At 34.3% G+C, this 27,782-nt stretch overlaps 1 protein-coding gene across 3 annotated transcripts; it reads right to left on the bottom strand.

Moving 5' to 3' along the window:
• Positions 1–925: 925 nt before the first annotated feature.
• Positions 926–13,879, bottom strand: LOC18056079. Of its 3 annotated transcripts, none has more exons than XM_024178712.1 (15): positions 13,463–13,879; positions 10,660–11,199; positions 10,310–10,589; positions 9,457–9,743; positions 7,914–8,096; positions 7,022–7,777; positions 6,804–6,898; positions 6,651–6,710; positions 6,480–6,568; positions 4,503–5,057; positions 4,085–4,156; positions 3,791–3,861; positions 3,645–3,702; positions 2,147–2,411; positions 926–1,959 (listed from the first exon to the last, which is right to left on the bottom strand). In XM_024178712.1, exons 2-15 carry the CDS (start codon positions 11,064–11,066, stop codon positions 1,274–1,276), a joined length of 3,864 nt encoding a protein of 1,287 aa, XP_024034480.1. In that variant the 5' UTR covers positions 11,067–11,199; positions 13,463–13,879; the 3' UTR covers positions 926–1,273. The 3 variants fall into 3 exon arrangements, with proteins under 3 accessions (XP_024034480.1, XP_024034479.1, XP_024034481.1); XM_024178711.1 differs by having other exon boundaries at positions 13,473–13,879; XM_024178713.1 differs by lacking the exon at positions 13,463–13,879 and adding an exon at positions 13,385–13,447.
• Between the last annotated feature and the right edge of the window lie 13,903 nt (positions 13,880–27,782).

The raw sequence follows: 27,782 nt of genomic DNA, 5'->3' as shown, positions 1-27,782 counted from the left end.
ATAGAATCTGTCTGGTCTTTTTAATATCCTAAATAAAAATTTAGAACTTTAATTAGTTAATTAGGCCTAAAAGTTTAATAATATAAATATTTTAATATTTTTTATTTTTACCAATACTTATAATTTTATAATTCAAATTTTATTATTTATTTACTAGTAATTTTAAAAAATAAAAATTAAATTAAAAATTTAAATGGGGAAATGGGTAGGGGATGGGGATTCCACCTCATCCCAGTCCCCTCTCCGAATAAGAAATTGTGTAAAAAAATTTCCCCGTCCCTTCCCCGAATAAGAAATTGAGTATGAAATTATCCTCATATCCTCTCCGAATAAAGAAAATTCCTGAGAGTATCCGTCCCGTAGGAATTTTTGCCATCCCTAAAGCAAATGACATTTAAAGAAAAAGAAAAGAAGCATCTGGTGTACCCTGACTGATTGTGTACAACTAGAAACCTGAAATAGCATCAAAATAAGAGTAGAACCAAGAAAGAGTCGAGTGAAAAGTGAGCACCAATCTCAGACCCATGACAATATTCACATCCTCACTGCTTATCATTACCTTCCAGCCATGAAAGAAAAATCCTTGAATTGATGGACTGCTTGTAGAAACTATTGCATATTGGATACTAGTCGATTTGTACTACAATGGCAACACCAGCGCTGCTTATCATTTACATTCTAGCCTTGACAATATTCACATCCTCGCTGGCCACTGCTTATCAAGTACTTTTTAGCCATGAAAGCGAAACAGAATGCCTGTAGAAACTACTGCATATTGGATATCAGTCAATTTATACTATAGCAGCAACACCAGCACTAGCCAGAATGAAAAGTATCCATGAATCATGCAACGATAAAGTTGAGAAGAAGCCCGGCCTACTGGTATTTCCAAAAGAGATAATTACACTGAATAAAAGATATTTTATTTAAAATATAAAATGTATGTACAAGAGGCATTGTTCTCTGATTTGTAAAAGCTACAGCCAGAATACAATATTTGCTAAAATATAACACTAGGAAGTACTAACTTGCACCTTGGAACAAAATATCTTTACAGCTGATGTTGCTAACTTCATATAGAAGCAAAATCCAAAACATCCAAAGGGTTCACCAGAAAATCAACTTGAGGAGGAGCCTACAAAAGAATCTATGTAACCTAGTCGTGAACAGGATGGCCATATGACCGTCCAATTAACTGGTCATTCCTTGACAACAGCAATCATGTTTGATTTGTCAAAAGTATAAGGAACAAGACTATACAAAGAATGCAACTTCAAACCATCATGTTTAAGTCTGATAGGTCGTCCATTGGAATTTCAAGGCCCATAAAGTCATGATCTTGTAATCCATCATCATCAATGTTCATGTTCAACCACGATCCAAGATCCTGCCCTTGATCATCACCTAAGACATCTAAGTCAATAGGCTCGGAGCCATCCAATACATCCAAGCCAAACTCATCTTTATCTTTTGCATTGCTGTTTGTAGTCATTTCACTAGATTTCGAAGCAGAAGGTAACGTTGGTTTGGCTTGCTCTGACATCTTTCCAAGAAGGCCATTTACTGAAACAGAAAGCTGAGTTGTTTTCTGCTTAGGCTTTGCTTTAGATTTCCTTTCCCCCTTAGTATTGCATAACGTAGGCCTACCAATTTTATTAGCTCCATTTCTAGATAAAACTTCTCTGCTATGTACCTTCCCCTCTCTGTCTCTCTCACTTCTCTTTCCTTTTGTACTGCTTGATAGAGAACTTCCAATGCTTGATGGAGCATTTGAACTACCAATAGTACAACCAACTACCTCATCAAGCAACAACTCCTTCTTCTTCACCCTATTCGACCATGTATCTTCTTTACCAGTGCTCAGTTCAGATGAACGATTTATTGGAGGGAGCATATCAAAGATTTCCTCATTCTGACCCATTGTTGATACAAGAGGACATGTCTGTGAACCCATGGAAGCTGCAGAAATCCAAAATAATAATCCAAATGTGACCAAAAGGATACAGAAAGAGAAGTAAGAACAAGAAATAGAAGGCATGCATGAAATTCCATGAAGTGTCTAGAGGACTTATTGGCCAAAAATATCCAGACATGATAACATGGTATTTTCCAAGTATATTATCCAGTAAACATCAAATAAAAATACCTGAAACTCTAGCTTCCAATGAATGGGAAGAGGTGCTGTAGGGTTTCGCAAATTCACTCTCGGTAGAAGTATCTACAGATCTTCCACCATTTGGATTGGCAAGCCCAGAAGCAAACATATCCCTGAATAACTGCTCACTGAAGCAGCTCCTACCTGTATCTTCAAATTTATGACAATGGTCTAATGTCCGTTTCACAAATGCTAGTGCAGCTTGCTTGGCAAGTTTGTTACTGGAACTCTTACCAGTATTAGGACCCCAACAAGTCTATCAAACATAAATGTATATGTCAATTATCAAAACAGATGGTAACGCTTTCTGATATAACACATCCAGTATGACAACTAGGAGAGGAAATAGGGAATCCATTTTAGTTTAACTACAAATCTCATAGGAAATGCTAAAAGTGAGCAAAAATGAAAATAATCCATATGATAAAAAGTTCATTCAGTGAGCAGTTTTTGATTATGATCAGTAGTCAGTCAGTCAAATCCACCGCAAAAGAAACATGTACCACAAAATTTTTCTTCTTTTCTAATAGAAAATAATGCATCTAAGAGCCATCTTTTCAAATTTTGTACTTAGTTATTTTACCAGAAAGAGGAAATAATGTATGAAACATTTCATCTACCTCAAAGAGGCGAGACTGTAGAAAGCATTTCTTAAAAGGATATGATTAACAGGCCATAACTAGTTAATACTTCACAGGAAGTTTTACATCTACACCAGGGTTGTAAAGAGAGAAAGGGAGTCTTTTGATCAAGGATCCCAATTCAGTGGATAGTGGAGGAGTTGTGGAGATGGTGATCTCAAAACTAATAATTAAATAGAACATAAAAGAAAGTGTGGCAGTTCAATGTTAATGAACATCCATCTTGGTTTGAACCAACCCACCACTCAAGGCCAACCTATGTTTTGCTTCTACGGCCAAATCGCTATCACTTTCCCAGGGGAAAGATCAGAGGGATGACATGGGGAATGATCTCCATTCCCAGAACAGCCATGGAGCAGGGATAGAACTCTGTATGCATGTGGTGCACAAATGAGGATGGTAAAACATCCCTAATTTTAGGTTTAACTTTTGTACGAGACATTTTGCCACACTGTTTAGACCTTCTCTATTTGAAGTATAGGCCAACGTCCTTCCAGCATTTGACGTTGATCCATGAAAACCGTTGGTTGATTCAAATACAGGGATTCAAGACTTGCAATGCCTTCATTCTATGCTGTCTCCATTTTCCTTCCTGTTTCCTTTTTATCTTTTGTACACATTTCTACCTGCTTTGAAAATAAATCCATAACAGGCCATTTCTATACCAAAGCTTGCTTTCTAGACAACCCAGTCTTGATTATTTAAAATTTAAAAATCAATATTGTATTACAGCACTTCAAAGGACTGCAGTAGGTATATTACAGCACTTCAAATTTAAATCAAGAACAGGGCAAAAAAAAAAAAACTTTGGAAACAAAAGAAACTTTTTGAATTGTTGGAGAAATTACCATATACTTTTCATAAGCCATTGTCACAAGTTTGTCAAGAGCACGTTGTTCAAACTCCCTACAAAAAAAGACAAGGTTTCTGTGTTTACGCCATAAAAACAAGGGTAATGCAACTTAATCTGAAGAGAAAAAGCAATATCCAATACCTTTCTTGAAGTTCTTTAATTTCAGAAGCATATTTCAAAAGCCTATCAAGCAATCCTTGTTTCATGCAAACCTATTTATCAACAAAGGAAATCATAGAGACAAAATCCTCAAGAATAAAATTTATTTGATGACAAGAAGGGACATGCAACATGAAATAATATTCCCCAGGGTACAAACAGATTAAATTTGTAGAATATCTGGTGCCAACCAAAAAGAAGGCTGAAAAAGAATATTATATAGATAAGCGAAAAGGGATTTCATAAGAAGGCTCTTATAATACCATCATAAGCTACCTGTTCATGATATTTATCTTCTAATTTTTTGATGTCCTCACAGACTCCGTCATCTGTCTCTGCTTTATCAGACTGAATAGAAAGGAAATGTTGAATTAGTATGAACCCTTAACCTAACACCGGGCAGAAATAGCAGATAACAGGATTCCATGCATTCCTAATAAATAAGATTAACTCCTGAGCCAAAGAAACTCAAATATCCCAAGACTAGCTTCCTTTTCCACAACACAAATAGAAACACACAAAAGCTCTGGAAGAGAAAAGCAATGAGAAGAGTAGACAGAATGAAAGAAGCTTCACAGGAATAAGCTTTTGATGCTCAAGTTAGGAACAGATTTGGATAAAACCCCCCATAATGAAGCAATATTATTCAAAAAGGAAAAAACAAGTGTAAGAGCTAATATCAAAATAAACCTACCATTGGATCTGGGAATATACCAATACTTCCAGTCTCCAAAAGAAGTTTCTCATTTACCCGCATATTATCATACTGAAATTCGGAAAAAGCCATGCCAGATATCATTAGGGATTCATTAAAGTTTGATGTAATCCCAGAGTTTGATATTCCCAATAAATCACCTTCTGCCTCATCATCAATATCTCCCTTCCCAGTTATCCTACAACCATTAAATGCAGTAATTCCAGCAGAATGAAAGTTAAATTGGTGAACTGAGCCATTAGAATCAAATTCTTCATCTAGCTCAAATCCAGTTCCATAAGTATCAATTTTCAGGTCTTCATCCCCGCTGCCACAATCTTCCTCTGTAATTAAAGCGGCTATAAGCCGCTGGTAGAGGGGAACTGCATTATAACCCCTTGGACTCGGAACTAACTGCTCAACTCTCCCTGCTCCAGTAACAGGCCCCACATCTCTCTCCTGTTTTATCAACCCATATCCATTAGGGGTTGAAAAGCAAGCATCTGTATCAGAAAGAAACGGAGTTGTTGATGGCACAATGGATTGAAGATTTTCCTGAAAATTTAGGAGAATCAGAACAATTTCATAAGAAACTTTATTGTGAGAATAAGCCATTACAAATAAATTGAACCAGAAGTCAGCTCCAAAATTCAAAAGAAAAAGAAAAACCCAATGAAACAAAAAAAAAGAACTCTAAACTTGAGCCAGAACAGAATTCCAATCCCACTTATTCAGGATGATAAAAATGGATATGTCCTGGAACTTATGCAACATGATAGCACATAAGAATGCCAAAAAACGAACTCCAGAAGGACAATCAGAATCTTCTTCTCCAGAATCTTCCAAATTTCTACTGCTTTATTCCCAAACAACCTAAAGAGAAGCCATCCCACATCAGGAACTAATGGTTCAGCGTTCCCTCTTATGTTTACCCATAATTTCAATGAGAAAACAGAATCTTCAGTCTTAAAATTTATAGTTCGACTGACTTCAATTTTAATTTTCAAATATGAGATAAGTACCCACCAAAAAAAGGAGTAATAGAAAAAGAAAAATAACACAGGTTCATTTTTCTTCTGAAGAAAAATGGAAACAAAAGGACAAAAAAAAAAAAAGAGAGAGAAAAAGCGGTTGACGTGAACAAAGAGATATGACAAAGAATATAACCATGATGTTCTAAAAAAGATAAGAAAAAACAATTGGAATCTATCCAAAATTTGGTCCTGCCGGACCTTGCACAATCTGGGTCCATCAACGGAGTTTTATATACATATAATCCTAAGCAGTTTAAAACAATGTTCTGAATACGAGCATGTGAACGCAAGATCAGTTTTTCTTTATGGTATTTCTATTTCAAATACATAGCCAAAACAAACAGATGGTCTCTTTTCAATTTTAAGGTTGTTCTGTAATCTACAAAAAGAGAGGTGAAGGGGTTGCCATGGATTGGTTTAATAAAAATTAGGAAAGGGGATGGCTTTTATGGGACTGTGCAGTCTTGGCATTTTTGGGGTCTTGTGGAATGAAAGAAACCTGAGAATCTTTGATATAACAAAGTTGGGGAAGATCGTTTGCATCCATGGTACAAAGTGAAGTTCCGGGCTTCCCTCTGGGCTTCTATTACTGCTGATTCAAAGATATCTCTTTCTTTTTTATTTTGCTTAATTAGGAAGCAGCTGTATCCTTAAAGGGATTGCATTCATAGTGAGCTGTGCTGTTCATGGGTTTTGGGCTATTTTTGGTCTACGTAGAGTTTTTGAGTGTTCTGCTTTTGTTAGGACTTCTCATCCTTGATTTTGTGAATTTCTAGTCCCACCAATCCTTTTACATCTCTCTTATAGTTTAATTTATAATCTTTTGTTTCTTCCCCCACGCCCCAAAAAAAAAATATCAACAGGATAAGTGTCCTACTGATCACATAAAAAAATCACTATCAGAGAAGAATAAAATGGTTATATGAACCATAATAAGCATCACCTGTAGCTTTAAGTAAGCAATGTCTCCATCAGATATAAAACCAAAGAGTGGCTCCATCTGCCTCCAGAATGAGCTGGACAGTGTATGAGCTGTAGTGCAAAATAAATGCACGAATTCATAAGACAAGCTTCTTAGAATAAAATGAATCCCAAATATGAAAAACAACGATACCAGAGTTTATAACAGCATTTGCAGCAGCCAGCAGCTCTTCATGCCCATCATCTGAACCAACTAAGACAATATAACCACAATGAATAGAAGAATTAGTAACTAAAACGTCACAACATCCTGGGAAATTTTTCTCTATTAATCCAGCATGACTACCAATAAAATCCGCAGCTGCACTAATTGTTGTAGGCTTTTGACGTTTATAAGCTTTGCGATCAGAAAGTTTCCTAGTTGGTGGACGGCCTGCCTTGCTGAATATAAATATTTCAAAAGAAACTTTAAGTGATCATGCTGAAGAGACAAAGTAGCAAAAGCAAAATTAGATAAACACATTTTAGATTAGCTGAAAAAAATACAAGAAGAAACTGTTTAACCTTTCAATCTTATCAAAACCTAGTCTGGCACTTCTAAGCTGTTTCGCAGTCCCCGCATTACCCAGCTTCTCAACAGTCATTGGCAAGAGAGCCCTTGCGGAAGCAAAACTCCGTCCTGTCCTCCCTTGTCTCCGTACACCATCTCCAAGGTCGTCCCCATAAACCGGCTTATTCTTTCTTGATGGCAGGACTAAAGTCGATACCTTTTGGACATTCTGTCCAGCCTTTTCATCTATCTCATCAGATTTTCTGCCCTTGTCTTTAGATTTAATGCTAGGAACCCCTGATTCTTCACTTTCAGATAATGCAGCTGACGACAAGGAATCGCCTTTCAACTTAACTTGCTGAGGAGAGTTGCTAGACAACCGTTTTCCAAATCCCCCTCCAATTTCACTACCTGCAACATCAGATGAAGAATCCAAAGCAGCAGTTTCATCGTTATTTGAAACAATAGGGACAATGTTCGTTCTTCTAGCAGTGCGAGAGATCTTTTGAGGTCTCTGGCCAGCCCAATGCGCTACAGGTGGTGATGAAGACCGAGCTGACATTGTGCGTTTCCGATTGTTGGGACCAACAGAAGCAGTTGGCTTGTTCATACAATGAGAAACCTCCCAGTCATTAGGAGCAGCAGCTCTGTGGACAACTGGGGACAGTTTAGGTGCAACTCCCGAACCTGATCGCGGTCCTCGAACAGATGCAGTCATTTTTGTATTTGAAGTAGGACTAGCTGAATTGAATTCATCTCGAACATTTGTCCTAAGCATTATTCAGAAAATTTTGTATTTATAAATTAATAAAGGACCTTATGGAACATAATATAGGGTTGTGTAAGGGGCCAACAAATGCAATTTTTTATGGCAAACATAAGATATACTAAGGATACATTGCATACTTATTAACAGCTCTGAGGTTCACCCTTTCCTTATCTGAACCTATAGGACGATCTCTCCTATCATTAAGAAGGGAACTGTTATCTAGTTCAGTCCTAGGAATGGATGAACGGACACCCAAACCTGTCTGTTGTGATATACCATCAGACTTTCCAACTCCAACGGCTCCATTAGCAACTCCTGGCCTATATTACAGAACATGTTAGTATCACCTTACAGAACATATATTCATATACACATATAGATAGATAGATAGATAGATACACACACACAAACACATACATATATATGGATTTTTGAAATCAGAAATTTCCTGCAAAATGTCTCAACAGAAAATCTAACTCATAAAATTCTGACAACCACAGTTTTGATCATGGTTTTGACAGGAATACTTTTTGCCTTCAAATTTTGAGTCAAAAACCTTTAAAAGAGTCCGTTTCATTTTTTTTTCTTTTTAATAACTGAAATCCATGAGAATCAAATAGCTGCAAAATGGCAGCTATTATGCCATGCAGATAATATCTATTGAGGTCATCATCGGAGTGATCTTTGATGTCAAATACTAAAACATTTCAGTGCATGTAACTAATAGAACTCAAAATACACAATTTAAATTTCTCTTGGAGATGAGCATTGAAACCTCCACATAAGAGAGGACATCAATTTATACTTACAAATTTGAAAAACAAAAAGCACAATTTTTGTTCAATATTGGCAAGCCATCTATACATACTTCTTTGAAGCATGAAAGTTTATTGAAGCACTCAAAGCATTAGTAACATCCTTTGGCAATAGCAGAAAAGTATCCACGCATAATTTAATGCATTAATGTGTTTAGGCTTACTCTACAGGAAAAATGCGGGGTGATGGAAAACACCAAAAATAAAAATAAATACAAAATGATTAAACTAGTTTTTCCATACATGGTCCATCATTATTTCCCGGATTCTCTCAAAGTCCTTAATATCGGACAACATTCAAAAATGAGTCAAAATCTATAGATGTAAAAGTTGTCTTTATTAATTTATAAAAAATTAAAAAAAACGAAAAAACAACTCTATGGATAGAATAAGAAACTCAAGAGAATAAATGTACAACACAATCACAATTAACATGAAGCTTAAGTGCTTTAAAAACCGTAACTTCCATATGAATTGAAGCAAAAAGAAAATGTGACAACATATTGATGATGGTTATCCCCAAAGGATAACCTAGTTGGCTTAACTCTTGGTGTGGAAGCATGGGGTCACGAGTTCAGGTCCAAGGGGAAACATTTAGTTTGCTATGGGAAGGGGTATAATGTAAATATATTCTAGATAAACTGGAGACATGAAAATATCACATCTTCATTTGGTTACCAATAAAGTAGCTTGAGGAACTTTTTATATTATTACATTAGAATCTAATCATAACAAAAGCAGCAAAAATCTAAGGGCCTGCTGTTAAAAGTTCCCTAACGGAGACACTTCATGAATGTTATAATGCCAATTGTTCAAACAGGCAAACGGGAATATGGCCGGATACCAGCAGTTACAGAAGACAAACCTGAATCCATGGGTGTCATTATTTGACCTGGGTCTGCCATCAGTTACTGGCCTTTGTTGCATTCCCTGTTTCTGGTCCCGATAGCCATCAGTGGGTTTAGACGACACAAAACTTGGTGAAGCTTCTGGCTTTATCCCAGAACGCTTTTTCTTCATTTTTGATTTTTCCCATCCATCAACGCCAATTGGTAAAGTTCGATCCTCACCTTGAGCTCCACCACTATTTGCAAGCCTTAGCATTTCCTTATCCCTATCTATGGTGCCAGATGGCCTGACAATAGCGTTACCCTGCATGTAGATTTATTAGCATGCAAATGTCAGTTTATGTTCAGTTGGACAATCAGAAAGCAGCATGTTACAAACAACTTCAGCATCAATCAACAGCAAACCAATCTCCACAACCATCGTACTGTTTAAAGAGGTCGCTCAGTCATAAAGTATGAAATTCCGACATTTAAACCATGTTCAAATCATGATCGGGAAAACTGCATCAAACTCATGTGGAGGGGCGCAGTTGGTGTATCTATGAGAAGTGGAAGGACAGAAAATGGAAAATAAACTGAGCTTCCACATTACATTAAGGAAAAGCATTTTACTATTCCAGTAAAGTAAGAACAGCAGGAATTAGTGATAAAAACTGTTTCAGAATCTGATAACTCTCAAAAGGAAAAGGAAACTGAAATAACACCAGAACAAATTCAATAACCAATAAGACAGCTAAAGTAGTCACTAGAAGTAAATTTAAAGAGAATAACATAGTACTTAATAAGGGATTGAAACATATTGTGAGAAAAAGAAGAAGAAAAAGCAAGCCAGAAGAAAGAAATATTTAGAAAGAAGTTCAAGATACAAACCCTAACATCCACCAATGAGGTTCGAGTGCGTTTGCTTGGAACAGCATTTTTTATTCGTTCTTCTGACTTTTGCTGCTCAAGTTCGAAACCACCAGGAAGGGCATGACTTTGCATACCTATCTTACCAAGGTTTGGCCCAAGGGCAGCATGTTCACTTGATAACAAGGAACTTGATCGTTCATAAGGAAAAACTTCTGATCTAGACCTCTTCTTTGATGGTACACTAGGAAAAAACTTGTTGAAAACAGATAAGGCTTCATTGAAAATTTTCACACGTTCCCTGTTAAGACATTCAGTTTAATAAACTAATTACAAATCTTAACCAAAATGCAGAAGTTAAAAAAAACCACCTAGCCTTGATAGTGCTGTCACGCAGACCACCCTTGACCCTTTTGATTTCCTCTGGTAATAGACATGGCAGCAGCTTGCCTTTTGATGACCCAGTTGGAGAATCATCCGCTGAAAGGCCAAGAGCAACATTCATGTGTCGCCTGAAGTCTACTAGACGATTAGACTTATGATCTGCAGCAACAGCCTTCGGGTTAAAACGCAAGCATTGTAAGAAATTTGACACCTCTTCAGCTGTAGCAGCAGGGCCTCTTGAAGTGTTTGGAAGAGAAGAGAGGACTGGATTCTCAATGCTCTCACGAAAGCTACTTGATCTGTCCAGTGCAGCAGCTAAGTGGGGTCCACGCTGCCCACTGGTGTACAAAGGCCTATCTGGGCTTCCAGAAGGCAGATCAAACTTGCTAGACATTGCCACTGAATCAGTTTCTGCACATCCCCCGAGTTAGAAACCAACAGAAAGCAGTTTTGCATCACAATAGTGTAGCTGTACAACACATAGAGGCCAACTTCGAAGTCCCAAGGAAAATGTCAGGACAATACACCTGCAAAGAGGAAAACCTCAAGGATAAGCGTCCAAGTCCTAATTACTTGAGATATCAATGATAAGCGTCCAAGTCCTAATTCCTTGAAATTTCAAACCATTTCACATGATATGTTTTAAGCACTTAATGCTGACAACAGCTATAGGACGAATTAGCGAGTTGGATCATTACATCAACAGGCCACAAACATTTCAATCACAGAAATCTAGGACCATGACACTAAGCTCAGATTGCCTCCTAAGCCGGCTAAAGCATGAAGTTCCTGCCTACAGTAGAACTCGAATAGTTTGATTTCCTTTTCTGGGAGCAGGAGGGTGAGGGCAGAGGCAGAAGGTCAAGTGTAGATGCGCAGAATTTCATTTACATAAATGGTAAAAAAAATACCTTTCTACAGAGTTAACCCAACTTTCGTCTTTTTCCTCTAGTAAATACACAGTTAGCCATTCATAACCTCCCATCCAATACAAGGGGCATGTTATTCTCAACTAAAAGAGGACTCTTTCAAAACATTGCAGGTTTTCTTCAGTTACTTAACCTAGATGGTCAATGGCCTCAACACACCTAGCCACCACTAAACAAAATACAAGTCAACAAAATAAAGCTTCAAAGCTACCACTGCAGCCAACTCACTCCTATCCTATTTTTGTTTTACGTTTTCTCAACATAAATCCACATTGGACAATATACTTGATTTGATTTAGCTCATCATGTCTTCTTGCCCCACTTTGACTAACATCTTACCTTCTATTAATCCTTGTCAAGGTTTCAAGTAGAATCAAATCACTCCTTGTTCCTCAAGACTAATGCCCACTAGCTATTCTTACGCAAACAGCTCCATATTGTGAAATCTAAACATCTAATTTTCTGTTGGTTGACCTTGCTCAATGATACATCATTTCTTTTGCTGTAAAACTTCTTTTGCTAAGTATTTAGCAGATACTTCCCTTTTTTTATTCCCAATATACTTACACTAGCCAATATTCCATAAAAGTTACTCTTCCCTGTTCTGAATTTAGACATTATCCATTAAGAGAAAACCAAATCCAACTGACTCATAAAGTTAATGAAATTATTTGTTATTTTATATCCATTTCTTCTCTCTTTTCTCAGTGATAATATACAGGTCTTTTATCCTCCATTCACGCAACAACTCAGTCTTTATTACATCTTTTAATAATTCTAGCAGTCAAAATATGGCCAAATTGCCAAACTATTTCCAGCTGCAAACAAAAACCTACAGGACTCGAAAAGTAATGTTGATCTTGTTACAGGTAACAGGTAGCAAAAAACAGAGATATGCAACAGATATCCTAAGCAACTGCTGCATCCTTACTTACAATAACACCTCATAGTCACACACACTAACAAATCAAGCACACAAGATATGACAATCTTTCACTGAAACCAAGAATTGAAACGCAACCGCATTAGACACATTGAAAATAATAGAGGAAAACTAAAATCAATTAATATACTCAAACCCATATCGACAACAGTGCAATTAGGAGCATAAGTCTTAAACTTAACCAGCCAAAGAAGAGTTTACTGAAAAAGAAAAGTTCACTTTAGAAGAGCAATAAACAAAAAAGAAGTAATCCAGATGCACACATTAAAACAATTGTTTCTGTTGTATAAAAGGGTTTATTATGACTGTGATAAAATTTATTACACCTTCCATTGGCTCATTGTATCTCAACTGATCTATAGACAGAATGACCATTTGGAATGTATCAACATCACTTGGAATTAATTTATGTCTTTTAACTGTCAACGTGACCAGCATTTTGGATACTATTTTTTGTACTATAATCACTTCTTTCTCAATGAACAGCCAATTTCCTATTCCTGGTTCAACAAATTCTAAACTAATTTTAAGCACAATGACAGCGTAACAAAATACTCATTTCAGTTGCCTTAAATTTCTCCATTCCTCGTACATTTATCAACCAACACAAACAACCTTTGTGAAATTACAAGCTCATCTAAAAAAAGAAAAGGAAAAAAAAATTCTCTAACTTCACAATCACTTCTTCCTTTCTAATTCATCTATTTGATTTCTCAATCTAACTTCATTTAACAAAAGTTTTACAAACTATTAAACAAACAATTCCACATATAATAATCATTAAAAAAAACCCTAGAACTAAAACACATACAAAGCCTTACAAAGGAAAGCAGAATCTACCTCGAATTAACAATAAAAGCAACTTGCAAGCTGGAAAAGTAAACCATAAAACTTCAATCAGCATGAAAATAGACGTACGTGAATCTACCTCGGATCGTGAAAATGATATGTCTCAGTATTGGCTGTACGTGTTGTGGAGCATTAATTAATCAGCGAATTGTGAATTTTTAATTAAATAATTAGAAAATTTGTGTGATTTGGAGCTGGAAATCGAAATCGAAATCGAAGTTTCGTACAAAGCCACGGAGGAGGAAGCGTCCTGTGTGTTTTGATCGGCAATGGAGCTGGCCTGTATTGAATGACTGTTTTACCCATATTGTCGATCTTCTTTGATTCACTAACTCAGCGCTCTCAGATAGGGATATTTTGGGAAAACAAAAGTATTGAGCCGGCTGGCTCGAAGCCTCGGATAGCTCCTAGCTGGTGTGTAAAATAAATGTGTGCGTCTAATTTTTGACGACATTAACTGACTTTTAGATTATGCGAGAAAATCATATTTATTTTGTTTCTGAAACAATATGCTTGTGCAAGTAAAGGATGGATTATATACTACTAATATTGACATTTATCAATGAAAGATTAGGCAAATCAATAATACAACCAGACTCCCCTGGCTAGGCAAACTGAACATGAAAAGTCAATTAATTGAGAGAATATGAAAAATAGCAACAACAAAAAAGTCAAATGGTAAGTTATGATAACAAATATTTAAAAATTATATTTTCAATATTGCCCAACTATATTTAGATGATAAAAAAAAATTCTTTTCATTAGTGTATTTTGATTAATGGTACACTTATTTAGTTGGAATACACAATTTGAAGTTTTGAACAATGCTAAAACTTAGGCCTTAACCTTATTTAGTATGGCGGTAGGACATGTTTGTTAAATACTTGAGGTTGTGGTTTGTAATTATTTGATCCTCGTATGTTTGAGGGATGTTCCACTAGCTTCTATTCGTAAATTTCTACGTGAGAACTCATGGCAGCTCCACAAATATAGGTTTTCATGACTTATTTGTATTTATAATTCTCTTTATTTTTCTCTTATTTCTCTTGATAAAATTTTCTCACCATTCATAGAAAAAAATTTAATTTTATCCCACACATATATGTTTAAAACCCACAACATCTTTATGATTTTTACCAAAATTATTATTTAAAAATCATATTTATCACACACTATCAATTTTTATTTCATAACTACAACTTTTGTTTCACAGTAGCTATGAATTTTTAAGTCACTCAACCTCAATACAAATAGGGTCTTACTGAATTAAAATACTTAGTTTGTGATCCTAATTGATATGATATCTTATGTGTTACCCATTAATAAGGTTTGTAAAAATAAAATCAATTAAGTTTCAACTTTAAAGTAAGCGTGTGCATTAGTTAAATAGTCTCCTTCTAGAATGCTCTCTTTCTCTCTGAAAAAGAGTGAAAGAATGAAGTAGGTTGGAGCTTTAATGGCTCCATATTTCACTCATTAGTTTGAGTGCTTTGTTAACTTTTGTTAGGGGTTTTAAATAAGGGGAGTGAATCTATGAGAGTGGGTAAGGATGATTAAAACACTGGGGTTTCAACACATAGGATAGTTATTAAGTAAAGAGTTAATTTGTGTCCAACATCCATGGACACAGAGGACTTAATACAAAAATGCAAAGCTATCTCTATTAAAAAAGGTATTGACTGCAAGCTATCTTTCAAAAAACGGAATGTAAGGAAAAAGAGGAAGCATAATGGCAAACTCTTTAGTTGGAAAAATTTTACTGGCAAAGAGTATACACACGAAAGGAATTGGGATTGCATAGCACAAGCATGGAGAAGAGCCAAAGAGGTAAAAATTGAAAGCATGGGCAACAATATCTTTCTATTTAAGTTTGGCTCAGAAGTAGATAAATGAAAAGTGATGGCTAGAAGGCCATGGCACTTTAACAAGGTGTTGATTGTGTTTAAAGAACCCAATGGGATTGGAAACATGAGGAAGGAAGAGTTCACACATGCAGCCTTTTGCATACAAATTCACAATGGACTTATAGTATGCATGGAGTGGGACAATATTAATGTTCAAAAGCCAGGGGAATTGCATGGAGAGATTTTGGAAGTAGAAACCGATAATGACGGGGAATGCATTGGCCGATATGCAAGAGTTAGAATATCCATTGGCATTATAATACCGTTAAAGAAAATAATTTTTTTTTTAATTAGAAGACGATAATGAGGTGGAATTGCCAATTTTGTATGAATGGCTCCCAAGCTTTTGCTTTAGCTGTGGACTTATTAGGCACAGTTTAAAGAATGTGTGACGTATGATGGGCAACCAAAGGAAAAATTGCCTTATGGAGTTTATATGAAGGCATTGTCCAAAGCTAAAAAAAATTGATTGAATCGAGGAAAAGATAGGTGGAATAGAAGATTTGAGCAGCCTAACAATAGCTTCACAAAATCAGCATGCCATGGAAGAAGCTAGTCACAACAAATTGGTTCAGACCTATATGAAAATGAACCCAGGTAAAACCAATCCAATCCGGTGAGAATGATGGCAAACAACCAAGACTGGTAAGCAATGACTTTTGAATAAAACAACAAGACAATAGTTAGAAGCAATCTACCATAGCTACTATTGAAAACATAGTTGACAACTTAAATGATTATGGAAAGCAGGGAGAAGAAGCGGGAACATAGAATTGGGAGGGAATAAATCTTAAATTAGCACTTAATTTGGAGCCAAATTTAACTCCAAACACAAGCTCACATCAAGATCAAGGCAACTTCAGTAAAGATGAAGTAGTATATGATGGGCCTGACATAAGAACTGCAAAGCCCAAAAGAAGAAAATAAAAGTTAGAAGCTTGAAATGCAAGCATCTAAGGGCATATAAAAACGGGGTCAATTGGTAGAAAAATGCTAACTTGTGACTCATCAAGGCCAAGTCCAAACACAAAAAGATATGGATTTAGAGCCTCCACAAAGCTACTACAGCTAGAACAAACTCCTGTAATCTATTTCCACATAGATACAAATTGAATAGGGAAGGCTCGAGAATAGAGAAAAACGCTAAAACCATTCAAATTGCAACTCAATTTGCAGAAGTTGAGGATTAGCATGGCCGATAGCCATCAAAATATTAAGTTGGAACGTCCGAGGGATAGACATTAACCAGGTGTTTATAGCTCTACATAATTTCCTCTAATTGTACAGGCCTTAGTTGATTTTCTTATGCGAAACTAAACTGACGATTGTGCACATGACTAATGTGGGCAAGAAGTTGAAGATTGATAATTGTTTTACTGTAAGTAGTAATGGAAAAAGTGAAGGCCTAACTATGTTATGGAATTTTGAAACAAGGGTGAATATTACCTCCTTCAACAGCCATCATATTAATGCAAAGTTAGAAATTAAAGATGGGAAACAAATAAGATGCACTACATACATGGATTTTATTAAGAAAATTGGTAGGTTTGTCTTTATCTTTGTTGCTAAGCTTTGGTGATTTTAATGAAATATTGCATTTGGATCAGAAAAATTGAGGAAATGAAAGCGAGGCTAATATGATTGGTGAATTCAGAGAATGATGTTCAGGACTATAATTGGAGGGATTTAGGTTGTACGGGTCACCCTTTTACATGGTTTAATAGGAGGTTTAGCCTCTATTTATTGAAATAGATTTTTGTATAGCAAAGATTGGACAAATTGCTATCAAGACCAGGTTGGAAGAAACCTGGTCACTTGTTCTGATCATAATGCAGTTTTGATAAAAGCAACATGAAAGGGTAATTGAAGGCACTACAAAATAGGAGAATTTTTTCAAGAGTTTATTATGAAGACATGCGGATCTCTTGCGATGAGTTTCAAGACATTGTTAAGAAACATAGTTCAAACATGAAGATTGGTCAGGAAGCAATGCAATCTGATGTACGATGATTGCACGTTACAATCAGGATACCTTTTAAAAGGCATAATTTGGGATACAAGTGTCCTTTTTTGGTGTATGATATATTATTTTGAAACTTCTAATGAGACGAACCAAAACCAGAACTGTTTATGACATTTTGCCCCGCAGTCGAGCTAAAAATTTTGGCTCTTTCTTGCTTATTTTTCAATTTTGAAATATTTTCCTATTTTTCTTATTTCTTTTAATATTTTTTTTAGAAATTGAATTTGGACACTATTTTCTTTTTTATTTAAATTAGAAGAATTTTATTATTAAATAATATTTCATATTTGCATATTTTTCTAAATTTACAATATTTAGGTTTATTATATAAAGGGCCTAATAACCTTGCCTTTGTCAATTAAGAATTATTCAATAAACTTCATTATTTAGAAAAATGATGAGAGTTGACGTATGTGTGTGGACATTAGGCGAATTAACCAGATTACAGTGAACTATCGATTTCTTATTCTAACCTTTTAAGATTTGTTAGACCAATTGGACGGTACTCCAGTTTTCTTAAAGATAGGCTTGTGCAGTGGATGTCATCAAATCAAAATTCAAACTGGTGACGAATGGAAGATGGTGTTCAAGACGAAAAAATGGTTGTATGAGTGGTTTCTGATGCCATTCGGATTATTGAATGCCCCTCGTACCTTTACGCACTTAATGAATTATGTTTTAAACCGTTTTCCTGTAAATTGGTTGTGGCGTATTTTGATGATATATTGATTTATTTTGTTTATGTGGTGACACACCTAGAGCATTTGAGAATAGTTAGAGAGGTATTATAGAGAAACAAACTTTACATTAATCTTAAAAAATGTAGCTTTTTACAAAGTAATATGGAGTTTTTAGGTTTCATAGTTTATGTAGATGGGATACAAGCTATTGAGTCAAAGATACAAGCCATTAGAGAATAGCCTATGCCTATGACAGTGGGTGAATTTTGGAGTTTTCATGGGCTAGTAACATTCTATAGGAGATTTATTCGAAATTTTAACACTATACTCACACCTATTACAGAATGTCTGAAGAAGCGGAAGTTCAAGTAGGGAGAAGAGCAAGAAGCGAGCTTCGCTTAATTAAAGTAGAAATTGTCCTTGCTCTTGTATTAGCCTTGCCAAATTCTGACAAGTTATTTAAGGTCGAGTGTGATGCATCTAGTAAGGGTATTAGTATTGTTCTTTCTTAAGAGGACCGACCTATTGAGTATATGAGTGAGAAGTTAAATGAAGCATGACAGAAGTGGTCAACTTACGACCAAGAATTTTATGCTATCATTAGGGTGTTGAAGTCGTGGGAGCATTACTTGATTCAGAAGGAGTTCATGCTTTACAATAGCCATCAAGCATTAAAGTACTTTAATAGCCAGCAAAATCTAAGTAAGATGCATGTGAGAAATGTAAGTTATATACAGAAGTTCACTTTTGTTATGAAGCATAAATCTGGCAACAAAAAATTGTGGCATATGCACTCAGCAAGCAAGTAACTTTATTAGTAACTTTTATTAATAGTAGTTATTGGATTTGAGTGCTTGAAGGAGTTGTACTCTCAGGATGATGATTTTGTGCATATTTGGGAGCAATGCATTAATCATTAAAATGCAGAGACTTCTTTATTCAAGATGGGTATTTGTTCAAAGTTACTCTGTTATATATTCCTCGAAGTTACCCTGCACAATCCTTGAGTTGTATGAAGGAGGATTGGGCAGACATATTGGTCGAGATAAAACCAAAGCATTTATGGAGAATCGATATTATTAGCCACAATTGAATAGAGGTGTGCACAAGATTGTGCAGAGGTGTCAGATTTGCCAAAAAGGCAAGGGACATGCGCAAAACATGGGATTGTACATGCCACTGCCTGTTCCATAAAATATTTGGTTCGATCTGTACATGAATTTTGTATTAGGGTTACCATTCACAAGGACCAGTCGAGATTCTATATTGGTTGTCGTCGATAACTCTTCGAAGATAGCTGACACGACTTAAAAGTGATTTCTACTCCCAAGTATAAGAGTGTCTTGTTATATTATAACTCGGTGAGTCCGAGGTCGATCCACAGAGAAAGGATTTAATTTGTTTACTTAAGTTTATTCAAATAAGAATAAAATTTAAAAATATGTAATTTATTTAAGAAAAAATATAAAATTGAATTAGTTAGGGTTATGGATCCACTCTTAGTAATAAATACAATTTAACAAATTCTTTTTATTTTTATTTTATTTCCCAAAAGATTAATTGTATAAATTAAAATTATTTTTCCATTTATTTTATTGTGGATTAAGAATTTAATGTGCCAAAACTTAATTTGTCTACATTAAATCAAAATACCATTTTTGTACACTTTATACTAAGATATTAAAAATTCATTGTGCCAAAATCCCATGTTTGTCTACAATAAATCAAAATTTCGAAATAAAAAATATGGATAAAATTAAATAGAAAACAATTTAATTTATAAAATTAAAAATAAAATTTGATTAAACCATATTTTTACTAAGAGTTTCACCTTCCCCTAACTACTAATATTTAGCTAACTATATTTAAAATAAAAGGAATTTTCTTTAAAAACAAAAAAGACATAATTAAAAAATGCTTGAAAATTGAAAATAAAACTAATTTTAATTATTGAAAATATATTACAAGGAGAGATGAGAAGACGAATTTGGGGGGAAAGAAGAAAAGAGAAGGTGTAAAGAGGTGTGTTCACCCCCCTCTCTATTTATACAAATACATGGTAAATCCACACCACACAAATAAAAAAATCTAATTACATCTTAACTTTACATTTGTCCCACTAATAATCCCACTAATAAAACATAAATCTAACTTAATCCACTCAAGTATATCCAACACATTCCACTAGGTTGAGTTTGCTTACAACAGCATGGTGAATCGATCTATTGGCATGACCCTTTTTTCAAACTGTCTACACTTGTTTGCCATGCCATGTTTGTGGTCTGGCTATTATACCCATAATAACAGAAGAAAGTAAAGCAACGAATGGTGTGGAAGAAAAGGCTTCGTAGATTTAGGCCAAGGTAAGAGCTCATTTGGAAGCTGCCAATGTTAAGTACAAGGCTGCTCAGACAAGAATCGATGTAGAAAAGTATTCTAGGAAGGTGATTTAGTGATAGCTTACGGCAAAGTCATTTTCTTACCATTCGCACTAAATTAAAGAATCATAAGTATGGACCATTTCGTACGGAACGGAAGATTAATAATAATGCCTATGCGCTCTAGCTGCTAGTTAATAGGAATATCTCTTACACATTCAATGTGACTGATTTGTTCAACTATCACCTAGATGATGAGGCATTGTATAAGCCAAACTCAAGTACGAGTTCTTTTCCAAATGAGGGCGATTGATGTAGGATGGTTGCGTGTTATGAGTGAGATACCTTTCAGAGGGTATAACTTGGGCTGCATGTGTTCCTTTTTTTGCATATAATATATTGTTTTAAAGCTTATGACGAGAAGAATCAAACCCAAAGCCTCTTATGATTTTCTGCCCCATTATTGAGCTGAAAATTCTAGCCATTTCTTGGTTGTTTCCCAATTTTAGAATATTTTCTTATTTTTCTTATTTATTTTAGGATTTTTATCTTCTTTTAGAAGTAGGATTTAAACACCATTTGTTTTGCTTTTTCTTATTTAATTTTGGGAGAATTTTATTATAAAATAATATTTCAAATTTGCCTATTTTGCTAAATTCGGAATATTGCTTTTTCGATTCAGAATTATTCAATAAACATCATTATTTTGAAACTTGTGTTTCGTTTATTTTTAACCTTTAAACATTTCTGCATCGTCACAGTCCAACTCTTTAAGCAAACCAACAAAGCTTCGTTAGTAGACCTAATGCACCGGAGCAGAAGACTCTCAAGGGTAGCAAAAACAAATTGGTGAAGTTGATGCACAAAGTAAAAGAGCTCTTGCAACATAAAAGATAGTATGAAAGTGGTGAAGAATTGAAAAGCATTGAAAGATAGATCAACCACATCTTGTTAGATGAGGAGACTTTTTAAAAGTAGAGGTCCAGGGAAAAGTAGCTTAGAGAGGAGATGAAAATTCACACAATTCTTCTACTTAAAAGCTTCATCTAGAAAAAGGAAGAACAAAATTTGAGGCATAGAAGATGCACAAGGAAAATGGACTGAAGAGAAAGAAGATATTGAGAAAGTGTTTTGTGGATAATTTGAAAATTTATTCTCTACTTCCAGCCTCACTCAAGATCAAATGGAGTATCTACTGAGAAGAACGGTCACAAGAGTGTCACTAGAAATGAATGAATACTTGAGTCAACCGTATATATAGGAAGAGATTATGGAAGTCCTAGCTTAAATTGTTGGCCTAAACCAATTATATGAACTTTAATTTTGATGATAACAAATCATGAGTTAAGGGTGAAATGGTATATATACATTTCCAATCTCACTAGCTCTTGAAGACAAAAATCATTCATGTGAGATCAAGTTCAAGGTATTCAAATGGACAAAGACACAAAGCTTATCAAGTCAAGAACAAGCATTAAAGGTACTAGCTTAGGTAATTTCTCTTGTTATATTTCTTATAAAGTTAGTATGATTAAATGTATGCATGAGTAAGCATTTAAAAGCTCAAATTATTTTTCATACGTGTTAAATAAATCATTATTTTCATAACATAAAAGTTTTATACTTAAAGCAAAAATGATTTTATGAAATTAGTTGTTTTTCAAGCTTATGGTCTAAATTGAAAAATTTTTGTAGAACTTTGAAATCAACAAGTTTCTAGAGAAGGACTTATTTGAAAAGTTATATAAAGTTTGGTCTGTAGTATAAATTAAGAAAGTTTTGGGGCCAAACTATAATTATAAAAACTTAACAGCTAACTAACCAATAATTTGCAGAGTTTCTTGAATAAAATGGCTAACTGATAATGCTAAACGGTGATTCGACTTTTATAAGTGAACTCTCTGGAATTAGACGGCAAACCGACTATTATAAATAATGATCTAACAATTCAAAGGAGAGTTCTTTAATTTCTATCATGCTTAAACTTGTTCGTACAAATCATCTTGAGCTTTTATTTGCTTATTCATATACATTGATTCATTATTGAGCTACCATTTGTAAACATATACTTGTAAGAGTGCAATCTTTGTAATATTCATTTCAATATCAAAAATTGAGTGATTGTAAGTGTAGGAAATACTTCGGAAAAGACGTGTGGGATCATCTCGAATAGTAAAGGTTGATTGACACCTTGGAAGTAAATTGTAAACATCCTGAAGTCTTGGGTTGTAAGGCCTGATTAGTGAAATTCTTAAACTTGGTTTGCTTGGAGGCGTGGACGTAGGCGGGTTGCCGAACCACGTAAAAATATTGTGTTCGTATTCTCAACCCTTAATGCTTTAAATTTACTTCTTGTTGAATTTATAACTATTATTGGTTGTGGTAGTTGTTAGTATTGAACTATAGTATTGTTTTTAAAGATTTGTTTTTAAAATCTAATTCACCCCTTCTCTTGGGTTGCTTTGCTAGTATTTCATAAATGTGCCCAACCAAGGTATTAGGGCCTAAAAGATTACTTGTTACCTTCTACAAAAGCATGAGAAATTTGTCAAAGAATGAGTCATCACTATGTGCTTTTACATCCTCAACGAAGCAGGTACCATTGCCTTTTTGAATCACACTTCTATTGCATTAATCCCTAATAATGCAAAGCTTAGAAAAGTGACTGAGTTTAAACCAATAAGCCTTTGTAATGTCATTTATAGGATTGTTGCAAAAACTATTGCGAATAAATTGAAAACTATCCCACATCTTATAATTGATTTATCTTAGAATGCATTTATTCCCAATAAATTGATAATCGATAATATCATTATTGGGTATGAATGTCTAAATAAGGTTAAGCATGGCAAAGACAAAAAAAAAAAAAAAGGTTTAGGGGCTTTGAAGTTAGACATCAACAAAGCTTTATGATAGGGTAGAATGAGAATTTTTAAGGGAGACAACGATCAGACTAGGCTTTAAGGAGAAATGGGTAAAATTAATAATGGATTATATTACTTCTTCATCCTTCTCTATAATCATCAACAAGATACCTAAGGGTATGATCACCCCTCACAGGGATTTGAGGCAATGATGTCCATTATCTCCAGATTTATTTATAATATGTGCATAGCCTTTTCTAATTTACTGATGCAGGCATAGAGAAAAAAAAAACCTAGGGACTGTGATTTGGACAGTATATCTCAATTTCTCATCTTTTATTTGCAGATAATAGTCTGAGCTTTTCTAGAACCTCACTCAAAGACTACTAACATCTCAAGGACATTTTTTATTGCTATGCTATCGCTGCTGGAAAAATCTTCAATTTTCACAAGTCTTGCATGTTATTTAGTGGTAATGCTCATGCAAATCATATTTCAGTCATTAAAAGAATTTTCCAGCTCATCATGGTATCTAAGCATAAGAAACAATTGAAATTACCTTCTATGATTAGAAGAAAAAAGAAGACCTTTTCCAATGAGATCAAGCTAAAGTGTATAGTAAGATCTCCAGTTGACAGTAAAAGCTTTTCTTGAGTGGAGGGAAAATAGTCTTAATTAAAGTGGTAAGTGTCTTCAAGATACTTTTTAGGTTATATGATGATATTCAATGATCTATTGCGGGGTTTTCATTGATCAAAAAGAAGGAAATAAGGGAATTTCTTGGACAAGATGGAAGAAGTCGAATGAAGCCAAGATCCAAGGAGGAATGAGGTTTAGAGATATATCAAGCTTCAACCAAGCTTTAGTTGTGAAGTAAGGACGGAGATTGTTTCAAAATCTAGATACTCTTGCAGCTAAAGTCTTGAAGGCAAGGTATTTTAAAGAGACTGATTTCTTAAGTGCTCTAATGGGTTCAAATTCATCTTATATTTGGAAAAGCATATTGTGAGGATAACAAGTAATGCTCAAAGGCTATAGATAGAGGATTAGCAATTGGAGGAATATTGTATCAAAGGCAACTGGATTCGAAGACCATCCACTTCCAAACCTTTTTCTAGTTCAAAAATGCCTTTTGATGCTATTATATCAGTGTCGATAAAAATTGACAACAAATGAAAGATTGATTTGATTCAACAGAAGCTTTTAAAAGAAGATACAGATGCAATCTTAAGTATTATATTGCCAAGGAGACAAAAAGAGGATCAAGTGATCTAGCACTATGACAAAAAAGGGAATTATTCAGTTAATAGTGCATACCAAGTGGCTCTAACTATGAGATTTCTATATTCGTCTAAATGCTCTAATAGTCAAGCAGCAATTGCAGCATTATATGGACGTTTAGCCTCTTAAACAAAATCAAGATTTTCATCTAGAAAGCAGCAAAAAACTTACTGCCAACAACTGAAAATTTATAAAAGCATAAAATTATCTAAGAAACTCATTGCTAGGGTTGTGCGAATAGAATGGAAAACACTTTGCATGCTTTGGTTATTTGCAAAGCAGTAAAGAACATATGCAACTTTCACTTATGGCAAGTGCAACTCAAGAGATGGGAAATCGAGACCTTTCCGGGGACTTGATGATACCGAAGAAGAAATTAAATAAAGCTTATCTAGAGCTACTGGTGACTATTTTTTGGGTGATTTGGCATGGTAGAATCAAATTTATTTTTGAAGGATTAAAGTTAGATCCAATTTTATCAATGAACAAAACTGAGGCAGTTAATAAGGCTTTTAAAAGAACCCAATTTCATAAACAAAAGAAAAAGAAACAAAAACTATGGACTTTTTAAGCCCAAGGATGTCTAAAAATGAACGTTAATACAATTATTAATACAAAAGACAATGATCTAGATTAGGAGTAAAAATCATAGATTCCACAAGTAAATGCATAGCAGCAGCAAAAAAAAAAATCCAAGTTTAAGGGAGATTTATTTTATGTGGAAACATAAGTAGCTAAGTGGGTATCTATATTACAAAGGAAGCAGGCTGCAATCAATAATTTAAGAAATCAATTCTCAAGAAGTAGCAGACTTGATAAACAACAAAGGAAGTAGCATATCAAAGGTCTACTAGATTATTTCAGAAATTTAAGCCTTAAAGAAGGATTTTAAATCTTTTGGAGCTAAGTATGTACCTAGGTCATGTAATACTTGTGCCCATTCTTTAGTTAAGATAGTTATAGGAAAAAAACTGAATCTATTGTCTGATTAGGGAATTTTCCTCTTAAAATTATACATGATTCACTTTGTTGAATGAATGAAATTATACACACATCTAAGATACAAACTAAGTATCCCAACTTAGTACGCTTATAATTATTATGCACAGTTTATATCCTAATTATACCTTTTATGGGTTATTCATTGATTGAGTTGTAAGATTAATTTGTCTATAGTTATTAATAAATCAATAAATATCATGCACATGAAAATCAATGATCCAATCAACTCACAAAAACTCAATCAAGAAACCTAACAACAAATTTGATGAAAACAATAACAACATATCCGAAAAATGTAAATCAAAAACTAAACAGGATTTAAGTGGTTTATCCATTAAAGGCATGTATTCATTAAAGAATAAGCTACAAGCTTTCATTGATTTTTACAACTCAAGCTTAGCAATTAAGCACAAGTTATACAGAAAAAGAATTGATTGCTTTCTCTGTAACTCTCTAAAATCAAATTTTATGAGATTTAAGAACCTCTTATGTTGATCAAACTTAGAAAAGGTTGTTAGTATAAATCTAGATTTTTTCCACCATTTGGAACAAACCTTAACTTGTATTTAGTCAATATTTTATCTCTATTATATATCATCTTCTTCATCTATGTCAAGTACACTTCACCAAATTCTTCTTCAACTTCTTGTTCACTCTTTTTTGTTATAAATGGCTCTAGGCTCTACTTCGAACTAAATGTTGTTCAATTTGTTTGTTCTTCTGTAAGTGTTGTGGGTTTAAAGCCTTAAATGAGCATTTTTTTTTATTGGAAATACACCTCTACTGATGATGCAAGGTGGCTTAAAGTTAGTGCACCACAACTCTTAGTTCCATAACTTTAAGGATGTCTAAAGAACATGCATTTCATGGCTCTTAGCTCCGATTAGTCTTGCTTTATAAGTTCATACATTGGAAAACCAAATATTTTCAAACCCAATAAAGTATCTTTCTATAACACATCTTCATTGGAATCTTAAACTCAAAAGTTGTTAAAGAACTCTTGTTTACAACATTGCAGGCAATATTCAAAGCTTCTACCTAAAAAGACTTTAGAAGCTTTTAGTAAATCAATATGCATTTGACTTGTTCACTCGAGATCATACTAATTTTCTCAGCTAAGCCATTTAACTAAATTGTGTGTTTCATAATTTTATGCATAATGATTCTTAGTTTTTTTTTATAAAAAAACTCCTTAAGCACCGCATTGCAATATTCAAGATCAAAAACAATTCTCAATGCCTTAACATTTGCACCATTCTATATGCCAACCAATGTCTTCCAATTTTTCAAGCTTTCGAACACTTCATCTTTGTTTTCAACCACATAAACCCAAATCATTTCAGAAAAATAATCTGTAAAGTTAAATTACTAAAATATAGGGGCTATTATATACATAATATTATAAAAGCAATTGACATTTTGATATGATGTGACCAGCACACTTTATTCATGATCTTCTTAGCTATATATAAAGATTGTACTAAGTTTTACAACTATTATATCATGTGATCATGCCATTGATATTTCATATTGATACAAACAATATTGATAAAAACTATGATACTCAACTGTCTTTATTCAATTCGTATTTTGTACCTTTGATTTCTTTCACTTGAATCTTACCCCTTGATTAATAATACTTCCATATTGTTCGTCCATATTGCTTTCTCTTCAAGCTTTAACATCCTCTACACCAAATTCAAATTTCCAGCCAACATTAGCTTCATTATGACATTTTCTCAAACATCGGCTTTAACTTACTCTCTTAAAATCAACTTTCCAAATTAGCGTTAAGTTTGGTTTTGAGATATTGAAAGCAAGTTGTTGAAAGGGCCTTATTTAAGATATTGACCACTTGGTATTTATGTTTCATATATTTCACATTAATCTCGTTTGCTAAGATTTTTTCTTTGATGAAATGCACATTATTTTGAAGTTTTGGTTCTCTTACTAAAGGCAGGACTTTTCGCAAGTGCAATGGCAGTTTTGTTATCACATCATATAATTAGCATTTGTTTTCATTTAATTTGTAGTTTTGTAAGTGGAGATTTTGTTTCAATCACTATTGCAGCTCTCCAGCATCACTGTTGGATTTGAATATGACCTTTTGCATTTTAAAGCTCTAGAAAACCAAGTTTCCAGCTAGAAATATGATATTTCCACTATTGACCTCCTATAATCTCAATTAGCTACCTAATCAACATTTATCTATGTTGTAATTTCCATCTTTGCGCATGGAAGGTAATAAAGTCTATGG

Source organism: Citrus clementina, unplaced genomic scaffold, assembly GCF_000493195.1.
Source record: "Citrus clementina cultivar Clemenules unplaced genomic scaffold, Citrus_clementina_v1.0 scaffold_1, whole genome shotgun sequence".
Taxonomy (NCBI): domain Eukaryota; kingdom Viridiplantae; phylum Streptophyta; class Magnoliopsida; order Sapindales; family Rutaceae; genus Citrus; species Citrus x clementina.
Note: the sequence above shows the minus strand (reverse complement) of the source record. Positions and strands in the feature narration are given on the sequence as shown.